At 33.4% G+C, this 14,427-nt stretch overlaps 4 protein-coding genes across 4 annotated transcripts; 2 read left to right on the forward strand and 2 right to left on the reverse strand.

Moving 5' to 3' along the window:
• The first annotated feature begins 976 nt into the window (after positions 1-976).
• Sld5 (DNA replication complex GINS protein SLD5) lies at positions 977-1,833 on the forward strand. The gene has a single exon (XM_076310766.1). It carries the CDS (start codon positions 980-982, stop codon positions 1,631-1,633), a length of 654 nt encoding a protein of 217 aa, XP_076166881.1. The 5' UTR covers positions 977-979; the 3' UTR covers positions 1,634-1,833.
• Positions 1,834-1,915: 82 nt separating this feature from the next.
• LOC143146435 (ATP-binding cassette sub-family C member 4) lies at positions 1,916-8,198 on the reverse strand. The gene is made up of 18 exons (XM_076310749.1): positions 7,857-8,198; positions 7,640-7,750; positions 7,405-7,539; positions 7,116-7,320; positions 6,822-7,047; positions 6,586-6,742; positions 6,257-6,506; positions 5,990-6,181; positions 5,627-5,913; positions 5,355-5,538; positions 4,952-5,286; positions 4,660-4,861; positions 4,370-4,589; positions 4,056-4,286; positions 3,746-3,976; positions 3,376-3,677; positions 2,656-3,303; positions 1,916-2,571 (listed from the first exon to the last, which is right to left on the reverse strand). The coding sequence occupies exons 1-18, from the start codon at positions 7,928-7,930 to the stop codon at positions 2,488-2,490; spliced, it is 4,074 nt and encodes a 1,357-aa protein (XP_076166864.1). The 5' UTR covers positions 7,931-8,198; the 3' UTR covers positions 1,916-2,487.
• On the forward strand, positions 8,149-11,554 carry LOC143146437 (tubulin alpha chain). Its single transcript, XM_076310757.1, has 5 exons — positions 8,149-8,320; positions 9,179-9,398; positions 9,533-9,834; positions 10,226-10,807; positions 11,104-11,554. The coding sequence occupies exons 1-5, from the start codon at positions 8,255-8,257 to the stop codon at positions 11,341-11,343; spliced, it is 1,410 nt and encodes a 469-aa protein (XP_076166872.1). The 5' UTR covers positions 8,149-8,254; the 3' UTR covers positions 11,344-11,554.
• Nipp1 (nuclear inhibitor of protein phosphatase 1) lies at positions 11,545-14,386 on the reverse strand. Its single transcript, XM_076310760.1, has 6 exons — positions 13,853-14,386; positions 13,676-13,736; positions 13,436-13,589; positions 13,038-13,258; positions 12,759-12,962; positions 11,545-12,659 (listed from the first exon to the last, which is right to left on the reverse strand). Exons 1-6 carry the CDS (start codon positions 13,879-13,881, stop codon positions 12,297-12,299), a joined length of 1,032 nt encoding a protein of 343 aa, XP_076166875.1. The 5' UTR covers positions 13,882-14,386; the 3' UTR covers positions 11,545-12,296.
• Between the last annotated feature and the right edge of the window lie 41 nt (positions 14,387-14,427).

Below are 14,427 nucleotides of genomic sequence, written 5' to 3' on the forward strand. Positions count from 1 at the left end.
GCACTATCTAAGTCGGCAAACAGTCTTAAGATGGTCTTTATTAAGTTAACGAGGATTTAAGAATACCTTGGTGTATCTTCAGTGGCGCACACAGAAACCTTACAAGGCTAACATAGGAATAAAACAGAAGGGATTACTCTATTCTTTGATATTCCCTACATCTTATTATATTCTTCGATATTCTTCGATCAACCGTAACTGCCTTTAATTACCGTTTCCTTCCTTATGCCGTTTGAATAGATTCCGAGAAACGTAAAAGTATCTTATTCAACTTTACCTCCTCCCTGTGTACAAAGATTCAAAAGAAGGATAAAATAAACTTTAATATGGTTTCATGCTGTAAGGAGCTTATTATAACAGTATGTGCATGCTTTTGCCATTTTGCTTTGCTAGATTCTTCGATAAACTTGCATATAATTATCTTGAAACGATTTATTCCCCGTTCATTCGTTCCGGTAATAAAAGTAATCTATTTCAAATTATGTATTCGTGAAATAGTATATCACATTTCAACGTCGTTATTTGTACAGCGTATTAAGAGAGGAGGGAGGTAAGTAAGGGAGAAGAGTTTCTACGAACTCACGTTTCAAAATTTTTTATTAATAAATAGCAAGAATGGTTCGCTAGCAAAACTATTTTGAATAGTTTAGTTTATTCAATAACGGATTGCAGAATCGAATTTTTAAGAAAATAGCGTAGTTGATACTTCAAACATTTAAATGTTCGAGCAGTCAAATTTAAATCTCAGTCAAGTTTAAATTTGCTAGCGAGAAGTATCGACTCTAGTCACGTGACAAGCCGTACAATTTAAAATTGACAATGCACGGCAACGACTCACTGTGTATATCCGAATGGTTTGTCGATACAGTTTTATTACGTTAAACAAACGAATTCGCACAATAACATAGGAAAATCAAAGTGAATTTTATAAAATCTTTTCTAAATAAAATAATAATTCTTTTGAAGAAAGTTGTAAAATATGAATGATACGGAAACGCGATTAACGAGCATGGTCGAGGAGCGCGAGGAAGAGGAATTAACCGCTCAGAGCGTATTATTAGCGATAGAAGAAGCTTGGTTGAACGAAAAATTCGCTCCTGAAATTCTACCCCATCAGTCCGATCTGGTTGATTGTATGTTGCAACAGATCACACACATGGAGGAAAACATGAAGAGGTTAGAGAAAGGTGATCTGAGATTAATGATTCATAGAATGGAGCTGGACAGAATCAAGTTTGTGACATCTAGTTATCTCAGAGCTCGATTAGAAAAAATTGAGAAATACACCATTCATATACTCTCGCAGGAAGCTAATAGATCTTCGGAAGAGTGTTATTTAACAGCTGCGGAACTTCAATTTGCTAAAGAGTTTCTTGCCAGTATCGAAACGCTCTTTAGAACGATTGCTTTGCAACACATGCCTGGCAGTTTTCAGACATTCGAAGTTAATAAAGTAACTGTAAAGCCTAATATGCAAGCGTACGTATTCTTAAGGGCAAACGAGAGAATTAATGGGATTCTATTGCCTGGATCATTAGACGAAGTAATTGATTTTGAACCAGGTTCGCAACACATTATACAATATAATGCTGTTGCAGATTTAGTTAAAAGCGGTGCTGTTCAGTTAATCTAATGTTTCACATACTATAATGTTTTACATGTACTTAATACTGTAAATAAAGAGGTCAGATTTTTTATAAACAATGTATAATTGACTTTTGTGAAGAGCGATGCATATGACAAGATACTTTGTTAAAATCCAATTTTAATTTTTAATCGTATAAACATTTATATATTTTATAGGAGGTTGTAGGAAAAAGTCCAAGTACCTGTATACATAGTTTATTTTGAACAATTTCAGGACAATTATAGGCTAGATTGTTGTGTACATAATACATAAAATCTGTTTCAAAATTGTACAATGTTATTCATAAAAATGTGTGTATAGAAATATTTTTTAAAGCAGAATAGCATTATAGAATATATTTTATAATGCAACATGTTCAAAAAATATTAAAATATGAATATACAAAATACAGTAATATTGTATCTTATTGTTACATTGTTTTTTTTTTTTTTTTAATGCTGGAGCTTAAAAATTATGAATTATTATTATAGTTTTTGTATAATTAGATACATAAAATAATCTCTAAAATTTCATTCTTGTAACAGTTAAAAAGAGTTACTCGAAAAAGTACTTCATCTTTGCTATATAGGAATTTATGCTTCCTAAGAACAATATTGGTAGTCACCAAAATATAATGTGAAGCACAGGTTCATCTATATTTTTAAGTTTTTAATGCCATACGTGACTGCATAGAGTATGCTGAAACTGCATACTTCATTTTACAACGATTGTAAAACATTGCAATAGCAGATTAAACTTAAAATTAAACAGGTGTGTGTATATAGAAAAAAAAAAGTATAAAAATGGTATCATATACCAAGTGTTAAGTACAATTATAGTATGAACACATTAATGTTCTCTCAACTGTCCTTTAAAATTGTACTGTCATTGAGAGTTTCTGGTTCTAACTTTGACTCTGAATCTTTATAATTATCATTGTAAGCCTAAAAATACAATAATTAATTATTGACACTATAAGACACTGCTTTGAAAAATAATAATTATTAGTGGAAAAATATACAGTGTACCTGTTCTGCGACTTTCTTGAGTTGTTCAAACATTATTTTCCCAGTTTCTTTCACCATACTAGTGAAGTGACCTTGTTCATTCTGAAGTAGAATATATGGATGATCAAACTCTATTACTTGCCCGTGATCCATAACTAACACTTTGTCGCTATCCATTATTGTATTTAATCTGTGTGCTATAGTTAGTACAGTGCAATTCTTAAAATTTTGTCTGATAGTTCTTTGTATCAAACCATCCGTGGTAGGATCTACGTTGGCCGTAGCCTCATCGAGAAGAAGAATTTTATTGTTTCTTAAGATCGCACGTGCCAGGCAAAGCAATTGTCTTTGACCCACACTGAAATTACTTCCTCCTTGTTCAACATAATAATCCAGAGCGGAGACACTCGATTTCAGTTCCACATCCTCAAGTGCAGCCCAAAGACTAACATCATCAAAGTTATGAAATGGATCGAGATTATCTCTAAGTGTTGCAGAAAATAATACGGGTTCTTGTGGGATAATAGAGATCTTTCTCCTTAAGTCATGAAGACCTATTTGTTTTGTATCCATGTTATCTATGCAAATAGTACCTTCGAGTTTAGCCAAACGAAATAAAGCTGATATTAGAGAAGTTTTACCAGCACCAGTACGACCGACTATTCCTACCTAGAAAAGTTAATTTTATAATTAATTTTTAATACGCAATCTATTAATGCATTTAATTAATAAAAATATTACTTTTTCACCGGATTTTATGAGGAAACATAAATCTTTGAGAACAGGAGGCGATGGATCATCGTAGCGTAAATATAAATGATCGAAATTAACTTCTCCCATGGAAGGCCACTGAGCCGATGGTTTCTTGTTAGGTTCACTTTCAAACGGTCCCTCTCTATCGAGTTGTGTAAACTGTAGAATTCGTTCTACGCTGGTCATTTGTGCTATCGTTTCTGCAGTTTGTCGCATTCCATGTTGAAGCATTCCGCATAAAATTAGCACCTGTGATATGGCTAAACCCACGTTTCCAGCGAATGTACTTCCTGAAAACACATTTTTTGAATAACATGTCGACAATTAGTACCGATAAAACTACCAAATAATAAATTACCATCATCTAATACAATAAAGCTATACGTAATAAAAGTAATAAAACAAATGGACACAATATCCAGTGCAAGTCCAAACGCGGTACTTGTTGCTAGAGTTAAGTAATAGGCGCCGGTATGAAGATCTTGATGAACATCGAATTCTTTACGAACCATGTCTTGCGCAGAAGCCGAACGAATTGTGGTCAAACCTAATAATGAAGAACTAACGTGGGAGAAAACAGGACTTTTTGCTGAAAATTTAAGTAACTGTTACTAATGTTGCACGAAAGGGCAAAATCTCAAGGAAAGAATAAATTACAAAACTCTTACTGGCTCCTTCAAAACGTTTCATATCTTGTGCAGTTTTAAGAAAAATATTTCGTATTTGCCAATAAAAAAAACCCATGATAAACATTGGAAATATTGTCCACCAGTTAATAATAAGAACTTGAACTAAAATTCCAATCATCACTGCGAATATTTGAATAGATTCTATCATTGTCCTCGGTAAAATTTCGTCTACTGCTCCAACGTCTTTCGAAAACCGATTCAGAATACGTCCTAAAATACAACGTTATAATATTCTATTAACACTCTTTAAATGTTTTGTGAATTGAAGTGTATAATGTCTATTTGATACTTGCCAGAAGGATGTGTATCGAAAAATAACATTGGCGCTTTCAGTAAACACGAGAACATCTGATTATGAAGATTTCTACTAGCAGTCATACATATTTTATAAAATATGAGATTTCTAAGTGTAGTCATTACTATGCTTGCAACGATAAAACCTCCATAAATCCATAAGGCAGTGTTGGTATCGAGATAATACGATTTGTCGGATTCTGTGTTATTGCTCCACGTCTATATACGATAAAGAATAAAAATAATTGCTGTTTTTCGAACTTAAAAAGGGCGAAATAATGTTACCAACAATGTTATCTAGACTCTTATTTTCAAAGGTTGTTAAAAATTCCGGAATTGTCTTATTAAAGTTATCTATGCTTGACGTAAGTGTTTCGTTAATCAGTCCATTTGTATCTTCTGTTAATGCAAGAGGTATTGTAAAATTTTGTTCAAATGCTTGTAATGTGTGATTATTACTTGTTTTTATGTGTATCTCTTCTTGTCTTGTCCTGAGAAAAAACAGTAAATAAGATTGTAATATGTAAAATAATTTTTGGAGGAGATAAGTAATATATACATTTATACATATAAACGCTAACCAGTAAGCTACCCAATAATCGCTACCGCTGCTTCCTAATTGTCCCAAAATTAAAGTGCACATAAAACTCAGGATCATCAAAATCGAACCTCCAGCTCGAAAATATTTCCAATAAATAGCTTTCGAGATGCTTCCTTTAGCCATTAATTCTTCAGTTTCTTGTGGATCCGATTCATCATCTTTACTATTACCGGAATTAATGGATAAATCAGGCGTATTTTCATCAACTTGTATGCTATCTGAATCTCCTTTGTTCTCATCCATAGAAAGCATTTTTAAAAAATCTACTTGTTTATTTTGAAGTTCTGCAAATGTACCTTCATACTCAATTTTGCCCTAAAACAAAAAATATAACTATAATAGTATAATAACAAGATGAAATACTTCTAATTGTTGCTGCTTACATTATTTAATACAATGATGTAGTCGCAATACTTTAAATGTTGTACTTGATGAGTTACAAGAATTCTTGTTTTATTTTGAAGATAATTCTTAATACATTCATTAAATAAATGTTTTCCAACATGAGTATCTACTGCTGATAATGGATCGTCAAGCAAATAAATATCTGAATTTCTATATACGGCCCTGTAATAAAATTCATCAATGCAATTTTCTAAGTATGTACATATACCATTAAAAACTAATTTTTTTTCACCAATGCCTTTCAATTCACCTAGCCAAATTTATTCTTGCGCGTTGTCCACCACTAAGTGACGCGCCTCTATCTCCAACTAATGTTTTATCACCGTAATTAAATTGTTGGAAATCTTTTGTAAGAGCACACACTCTAACAATTTCATTGTATTTTTTTATATCATAAGATTGTCCAAAAAGTATATTATTGCGTACTGTGCCTGAAAATAACCATGCTTCTTGACTGGCATAAGATACACTCCCATTGACTTGTATATCTCCATGTGAGTGTTGCAGTTCTCTTAAAATTAATTGAAGAAAGGAACTCTGAAAATATGCACAAAAAGAGCATGAATCTAATTTTACAAACTATTTATTGAAATATTATTCTTTTAAATATTACCTTTCCTGCACCAACTGAACCAACAACAGCATAAAGTTTTCCAGGTTCTACATGAATATTAATATCATGTAATGTACTTACAATTGCAGTTTCTGTCCAAGAAGCTGCAATACTTTTCATAGTAATACTGCCATCTCCATTAACTTGCTTCGTGTTAGTTAAATTACTATTTTCTTTCAATAATAAGAAATTCTAGAAACATGAACAATGTAAAACCCAAACTTAATCTATCAATTACCTACGTCAGCCTATAATTATTTATGTCACCTCTAGCCTCTTAACAGACACACCAGCCTCAGCAAGGGCTGACACAGCCATAGGGTATAGTATTGCCATGGTAAGTTGAAGAATGTTAAAATACTGTGCCATTGAAAATACTTTATCAGCAGATATATTATTTCCAAGAAGTACGTATGCCAAAATTGTAAAAAATAATGTTGATCGTTCGGTAAATACAAAAGTAGCTAAAGTAAAACCCCTTAAGTACGATGAAAGTGTAAGGACATCCACCTCGTGACTAAAAAATCATTATAAATGTGAACGCATTTGATAATGTATCATTTCTATTGTTCACATAATAAAATATCGATAAAAACCTTCTAGCAATGCTAACAAGCTTTTCGAAAGGTTTTTCCCAAGTGTACATTTTAATAACTTGAATTCCACTAATAATTTCTGACATTAAACGTACTCTTTCATCCGTTCTGATTGCAATTTTTAATCGTAACTTTGATATCAATTTTCCCATGTAGCCTAAAAGAAAATCAAATTTATTAATATTGTTAGTTTAACCCTATTATTACAATATTAATAAGCAATAGCATGTACTAACCTTGTAGAGGTATAGTTTGAACACTAATAAGAAAGACACCAGCTAAACACGAAATTCCCACACTTTCCCAAATCATAAAAGTAATCAGGGCACCTTGAATTGGTAAAATCCAAATATAGTGCAATGATATAAATAGCTGTTCAAATCTTGCGACATCATTCGACATTAAATTTATAATCTGCCCCGGAGTTGTGACATTGGAGGAACATTTTGATAAGCGTAAAATCTAAAAAAGTGTAGCATTTAAAGTAAAAAGAGTCAATAGAAATAAACTTATGAAAGATAATTTGTTACCTTTCTGTACATCAAGGATGAACATGCTATTCTCATTCTCATTCCTACTTCCAGTAAACCTAAGTTTGAATGATGAACAATTAAAGCACTAACTAAAGTTAAAATTACAACACCTGAAGCATAACTATATGCTTCTTTGACAGTGGATGTTGCTCTAGGATCAAAATGCCAAATAAGGAGACCTAGGATATATGGTTGTAAAACCCTATAAAGTTAAAATAATATTATTTGTAATCCAAATGATATAATAATTTATTAATTTACTAATGCAGTAACAAGAAACATTTACTTTAAAATAACTGATAAGAAGAATTGCCATCCTCCGTAGTATGAGAATGACCATGCAAACGTATTTCTTAAAGCATTGAAAAATTTTGGCTTCCTACATGATTCCCCTGCTTTTTTAACTTCTTTAATCCAATTCCTAAACACAAAGATAATAGAAACATAAATTGTAACAATTTTTATTTGAATAACTCTTATGGTGATAAGACTCTATATACATACATTTATTTAATATTTACCTTTCAAGTTTATCCCCGAGAAGTTGACTAACATCCTTCGGCATAACATTGTATATATCTTTAATTTCAAGACCATGCTTTTTTCCATGCCAAAATAAAGGCTTTAACCACCTTGAATTTTAAAATAAAATAATCGTATATATGCGAATGGATTGTTTCGATCGACACTGAACACTTGTTACGGAATGGATTATTACGATCGACACTCAACACTTACCAAAATATTAATTTACTAAATAGATTCGCCGACAATTTAGGATTTGGATTTTTGTATTTTTTACTAGTATCCATGATCGATTTTATTAAATATATTAAAACTATTCGTATTAGAGTCTACCATGCCGTTCAAAGGAATTCGAAATAGTTTGCGAGTATGTCCGCGCGTCAAGTTCGTACTAATACGTTGGAATCCTTCGAGTCATCATCGAAGAGTTACGAGTTATTACTCGGACACTCTCGACCAATTGGTAGAATTTTTCTCGTTACAAGAACAGATAGCAAAGAACCTATCAAGCAATGATGTTACGAATATGAACATGTGTGCAAACACGCGCATGATCGATTCGATGTAATTATATAAGTCTCTTGAGATCTCAATTCTCAATACATCGCACAATGTTCTCAATGAGATACAATGTGCCGAAAATGTCAAGGTTCCTGACTTCCATCGAATCACTAACGGTTTAGAGACGATCTATTTTTGGAGAAAACACAGATACACATTACTTAAGTACACACATACATCAAGTGTACAATGCGAATAATGAAAATGACAGTCATTCCATTATATCTTTCATATTTATTTAAAATTTCAGAAACAATTAAGAACACAAGTTTATACATTTTATTTGTTCTTAAATTTAATCAAGAACTTGGTTCCGGTGTGTCATTCAAAGTATATATCTTAATATTCTATTGGGAAAAATGCGAATAGTAGAATTACGTCGACTCATTATGACAATCAAAGATCGTAGGTCTATAGATAATATTCACGATATAAAACGATAACCTACTAACTAGATTAAATGTAAAAAATTATCCGATTGTTACGAACATGTGCGTGAACACATATGTAAATGTTTCAAAGTTTAACTTGAGTTTGTTATAAAGTTGTCCTAGCGATACTTTCAAATGTATAAATTATTATAGCATAAAAAATAATTAATATGGAAAAATTGACGCGGGTTTTCAATTTTTCTTTCGTTCAACTTCATTACGTGATTCACACGTTGTCCAGGCAACTGTAATAAATTGTTACTGTACATTTTTCATGGGTAGCGGAAAGCCGACATCCAAAATTTCTCGTTATTAAAAAAATATCTTTAATTTCTTATTGGTTTGGCGATCCAAGAACACCTGGCATAATATTTATATCGCGAAACGTATCGTTACAAAATTATCAAAATGGTAAAACATCTAAAAGTGATAATTATTTAATAATACTTTATTCACCATGGTTTGCTTTCAACATCTTAATAGACAACAACAACGAGCCCAATTTGGTAACGTAATCATTAAGAGTTTTCTATTTCGTTGCAGCGCGAGTGTATTTCAATGCACGTGGGACAAGCCGGCGTTCAAATGGGCAATGCGTGTTGGGAATTGTATTGTCTCGAACATGGAATTCAGCCAGATGGAACGATGCCATCGGACAAGGTGTCCGGAACGAACGATTGCTTCAATACATTTTTCAATGAAACTAGTTCTGGCAAGATGGTACCGCGTGCTGTGATGGTCGACCTCGAGCCTACCGTCGTTGGTTAGTGATTTAATTTTAACAAAGATCCTGACGAAAATTCTGTCACTACGTATTTCTGAACAAAATACCTATGAACCGCGGGAGATCGAAGCAATTCGATAGAAGACGCATATTAAAATAAAAAATCCCCATAGACGAAGTTCGAATAGGACCTTATAAGCAATTGTATCATCCCGAGCAACTAATTACCGGAAAAGAAGACGCTGCCAACAATTACGCACGCGGTCACTATTCCATCGGCAGAGAAGTTATCGACTCTGTAATGGATAGAGTACGAAGACTGACCGACCAATGTACCGGTCTTCAGGGATTCTTTGTCTTCCATTCGTTCGGAGGAGGTACCGGGTCGGGATTCACTTCGTTGCTCATGCAAAAACTGTCGGATGATTACGGGAAGAAAAGCAAATTAGAATTCGCCGTGTATCCGGCGCCACAAGTACGATAATTTCGAAAATCAAATAGATCGATATTCTTCGGGCAACTCGAAGATATCAAGTTTCTTTTTTTTTTTCGATATCATTTTTCCGTTGATTGTTTGATTCATTTAATGCACATACGACGTCTTTAGATAAGCACCGTATACAGTATTTGCCGAATGATAGAAGATATAAAGAAAGATGACTAAGCGTTTTCGAAAATGCGTCTGTGGTTTCAAGTTCATCTCAAGGTCACTTTCTAGATTTCATTTATCATCTTCTGCCGTTCGACAATTGTTTCGTGCGGGCCCCAAGCCCGTAAAGACGCCCTGTGTGATAAAAGTAACATATGACTTTTCCGTAAATTTGACATTTTCATTAAAAATCCAAAAACAAACAACAAAAATTTAGGTGTCCACCTCGGTCGTGGAACCGTACAACGCGATATTGACGACCCACACCACGATCGGGCACTCGGATTGCGCGTTCATGGTAGACAACGAAGCGATTTACGATATCTGTCGACGAAAGCTTGGCATCGAGCGTCCTTCTTACGCGAATCTAAATCGCCTTATCAGTCAAGTGGTATCCTCGATAACCGCCTCGTTGAGATTCGATGGCGCTTTAAATGTGGATTTGACCGAATTTCAAACGAACTTAGTACCGTACCCTAGAATCCACTTCCCATTGGCGACCTACGCCCCGGTAGTGTCGGCCGATAAGGCTTTCCATGAAGGGATGTCCGTTGCGGAGATTACGTCCGAATGCTTCGAAGCGTCCAATCAAATGGTTAAGTGCGACCCACGCGAGGGGAAATATATGGCCTGTTGTTTATTGTATCGCGGCGACGTTGTTCCTAAGGATGTAAACGCAGCGATAGCTGCAATGAAGGGCAAAAGTTGTATACGCTTCGTCGACTGGTGTCCTACCGGCTTCAAAGTCGGTATCAATTATCAGCCGCCAACCGTTGTTCCCGGCGGAGATCTCGCGAAGGTATCAATTATTGCGTAAACGTCTCATGTCGTTGCGAATAATAAACAAAGAACGAAGTTGTTACGTTCTCGTTTTGCAACTCACAAACTGACGTTCAAGTCTCAACATTTCGTCCGCTTCGACGAACGAGTTATGTAATTCACGATACATACATATATAGCAAACGGCGCTGTTTAGCAATCCAAATTCAAAGTTCTACCCTACATGTTGTATTCACAGAAGGGACAATTTTGTTCTTTAAATTGTACTGGGTAATCATGGATACTGAGGGTGCTAAAGAGTGGGAAATCGTTTAGGTACAAAGAGCGGTCTCGATGCTATCAAATACCACGGCCATCGAGGAGGCATGGGCAAAACTGAATTACAAGTTTGATCTTATGTACCATAAACGAGCATTTGTTCATTGGTACGTTGGTGAAGGAATGGAAGAAGGGGAGTTCGCGGAAGCCCGCGATGATCTTGCCGCACTCGAACGGGATTACGAAGAAGTCGCCCTTGAATCATCAATTACACCGGATGCTTCCCTGGAATATTAAAAATGAATCTGTACAGTTACTTCGAATGTGCCGGCACTTTCCAGCTACCCCAAGAAAAAAAATCTAAACCGATATGATAAATTGTACCGTATAAAAGACTATTTTTATACTTCGATTTTTATGTTTTGTGATTTGTTTATTTTTGTAACAAAATTATTTTCTCTTGGCAAAATTGTCGATATTGTGAAAATAAACAAAAATATACACCCTGGTTTAATGTCTTGGAATTATCTATTATTATTAATGACTCGGTAAAACAGGTGGTTAAACGCATTGAATTTGTGTAATATTATTTCCACATGTACCAAAGCGGCGTTTATTAAGAATTCCAAGAATCTTTTAAACTCATAGTAATATTAAATTTATGATCATTACACTATATACACGAGTAACAATTGTTCGCAATTTTTTTTAAACATACAAAATAATGGTGCAATAGCGGTATTTTTTTACCGTTACTTGCAAAAAATTGCAACGATGTATTCTTTTTCAACTATAAAGCTTTTCTGCATTCAGCAATATGAAATAAAATATATGACAAAGCAGTGATGTAAGTCTTGTATCACAAAAGAACGTTCTTCTTATATTATAATCCTAATATTTGTTCATATACAATAAGATAAAACTCTGTTTATTGATATCTGTGTATCTTACAGCAAATTTTAATTACAATTTTGATTTTCGTGAAAAAATAATGTATGATAATCAAATTTGAGTAATCGACGTAACAAAGTGACAAATTCAGTATGATCATCTTCTAAAACATAATGAAACAATTATGCTAAAAAAAAATCAGTTTTAAGTTTCAAGATATGAATATAGTTACGTGATGTTAAAAACTAAACGTTCTCTTGAAACTTTGTACGACAAATTTATACACAAATTCTTATATAACTTAATTTCTAAAACCTGTATAATAGAACTATGTAGTAAAAATAAGTTCCCTAATTCTATTACACCAAAAGTGTTGGTATGGGTTTCTTTCCAGGCCAAGCTTCTTTGGCATATTTTTTCTTTTTTGGTTCCATAGTTCGTGTTTCAGTAGGTCCTGGTATTTCTGGTACATGTGACGTTTCTGTTTGTATTTGATTGGGTGTCATCTCTACTTCGGGTGCTGGATTCGGTAACGCAATACCAAGTCGAGATGTTAACGAAGACAAAGCACTAGAGAATGGATTAAGAGACAATGACGACGGAGTAAACTGTTCTGGTGGTAAATCTTGATAAAGCTGAGGTGTAGTTGATGTAGGTTGAAGGTGCTTCAAAGGATTGTGATCTTCTGATAAAGATATTAAACCTCCTTCCATACGCATTCTCTGAAATATGCATCAATATCAAATGTATTAGATATATGTAAATAATTAGAAATTACACCTAGTACACAAACATGTTTTATGCAAAAATTAATTTCATACTTTACTAGGAACAACGGTTGTTTGTACAAGATTACGAAATCTGCCAACCGATGGGTCAACATCTTCCGGATTTATTACTTCTTCATCATCATTAAATGTAATTCCTTTTTTCTTTCGTTTCCTTGTTGGTTTATGGATTTCATCATCTGTTATACCCAGCATAGATATGCGTCTATTATGTGCAGTATTAAATTCTGTTAAATTCTGTAAGAAATGTTGCAATTATTCCTATACATTCCAATAATGTAATTTAAAGATAATTAATTATTTAACACATACATCAAGTTCTGTTTCTGTTTCAGGTAAACCCAATAAACCACCAGCATCAATATCTTCTGACAATTTTTCTAATTCCTCAATAATAGGTCTTGTACCTGTTTGAGGTCTTTCTCTTATGATATAATACCGAGTAGAAGCTCCAAAGTGAAATGTACTATCAATTGGTAATTGTGTAGGTTTATGAGCTTCCAATCGCATATTACCAATAAAAGTTCCATGTGCTAAAGAATCAAATTTTTTCAGATTAATAGTTTCAACTTTAATACTGTCGTGCAACAAGTAGAAATAAATATTACTTTCTTCCATTTAAGCCCATTTTTTTATATTCTTATTGTATATTTATTATTGTTTGTTTACATTGGTACCTTTAACAAAAAGATTAGTGTCTAAATACTTACTGCTTCCCAAATCAACGAGAAATGCACGATTTAGATGTTTATGATAAACAAGTGCAGCATGAACACGAGAACAAGATGCATGATCTATACAGAAGTCATTTAATTGTTGATTGCGGCCAAATAAATAACATTTCTTTTCATCGACCATTAATTTCTGTAACAAAGCAGTTACTATTCTTGACATCTCTTTTCTAAAGGTACAATCCTTTAATTATTATAGTTAATGCACAGTTATCATACCTGGATTAATTTGTCATTTTTCAATACATCTAAATGTAATCCAACTGGTGGCTTCCCAGCCCTGAAAAACATAACCTATATAAACTACAATATCAGATACGCGTCTGCTCTGATATTGTGTCGCTGAAATGTTTAAATGCTCGTTCAGAAATACCAACGAAAAGTTTGCAAACGTACCAATTGGGCACTTCATAATGATTAGCCATCAGCACTTTGCAACAATTTACTATGTTATTTAACTAAGTAAGTATTAAGTTAAGTAGGAAGAAAAACACATTCGATGTCAGCGATACCAGAACGTCATGTTAACCAAGTGGTGATAAAATTTAGTCGCAATCTTTTTTAAAAGTTGCTATCCACGCTCCATGTGTTGTTTAGTGTTTACCGAATCAACGGTATAAATAATTGGTACACATATACGTTCAGATAGAGAATTATTTTGTAAAAAACCTAATGTGAAATGTTATTTTGATGCCATATACATATTTATACACTCTGCACAGCTGTAATTGAATACTCCCTACCCTGTGCAAAATTATGATGGAATAAAAATGGAAATCTTGGAAAAATTAATACATGTCAACAGTCTACCATAGTACCTTTCCTAAACAAATTGATTGTACATGTTTTAAACATCGTGTATAATGTAACATTTTCACAATAAATTAAATTATATTTTAAAAAAGTAAATCCCTTATTTTATGACGGCCCTGACATCTTTACGTATACGGTATCCTAACCTCGCTACGATA

This window comes from Ptiloglossa arizonensis, chromosome 4 (assembly GCF_051014685.1).
Source record: "Ptiloglossa arizonensis isolate GNS036 chromosome 4, iyPtiAriz1_principal, whole genome shotgun sequence".
NCBI lineage: Eukaryota > Metazoa > Arthropoda > Insecta > Hymenoptera > Colletidae > Ptiloglossa > Ptiloglossa arizonensis.

What these genes read in the sequence shown, in the direction of transcription:
- Sld5 (XM_076310766.1), top strand. Translation starts at nt 980, where the DNA reads ATGAATGATACGGAAACGCGATTAACGAGCATGGTCGAGGAGCGCGAG.
- LOC143146435 (XM_076310749.1), bottom strand. Translation starts at nt 7,930, where the DNA reads ATGGATACTAGTAAAAAATACAAAAATCCAAATCCTAAATTGTCGGCG. An exon ending in TTTAGTAAATTAATATTTTG is followed by an intron (nt 7,751 to 7,856) that starts GTAAGTGTTGAG and finishes TTAAAATTCAAG; the next exon opens with GTGGTTAAAGCCTTTATTTT. An exon ending in GTTCAGTTGGTGCAGGAAAG is followed by an intron (nt 5,914 to 5,989) that starts GTAATATTTAAA and finishes GCATATTTTCAG; the next exon opens with AGTTCCTTTCTTCAATTAAT.
- LOC143146437 (XM_076310757.1), top strand. Translation starts at nt 8,255, where the DNA reads ATGTTCTCAATGAGATACAATGTGCCGAAAATGTCAAGGTTCCTGACT. An exon ending in CCTCGAGCCTACCGTCGTTG is followed by an intron (nt 9,399 to 9,532) that starts GTTAGTGATTTA and finishes AAATCCCCATAG; the next exon opens with ACGAAGTTCGAATAGGACCT. An exon ending in CCGTGTATCCGGCGCCACAA is followed by an intron (nt 9,835 to 10,225) that starts GTACGATAATTT and finishes ACAAAAATTTAG; the next exon opens with GTGTCCACCTCGGTCGTGGA.
- Nipp1 (XM_076310760.1), bottom strand. Translation starts at nt 13,881, where the DNA reads ATGGCTAATCATTATGAAGTGCCCAATTG. An exon ending in AAAATGACAAATTAATCCAG is followed by an intron (nt 13,590 to 13,675) that starts GTATGATAACTG and finishes GCTTTGTTACAG; the next exon opens with AAATTAATGGTCGATGAAAA. An exon ending in CAACCGTTGTTCCTAGTAAA is followed by an intron (nt 12,660 to 12,758) that starts GTATGAAATTAA and finishes TGCATATTTCAG; the next exon opens with AGAATGCGTATGGAAGGAGG.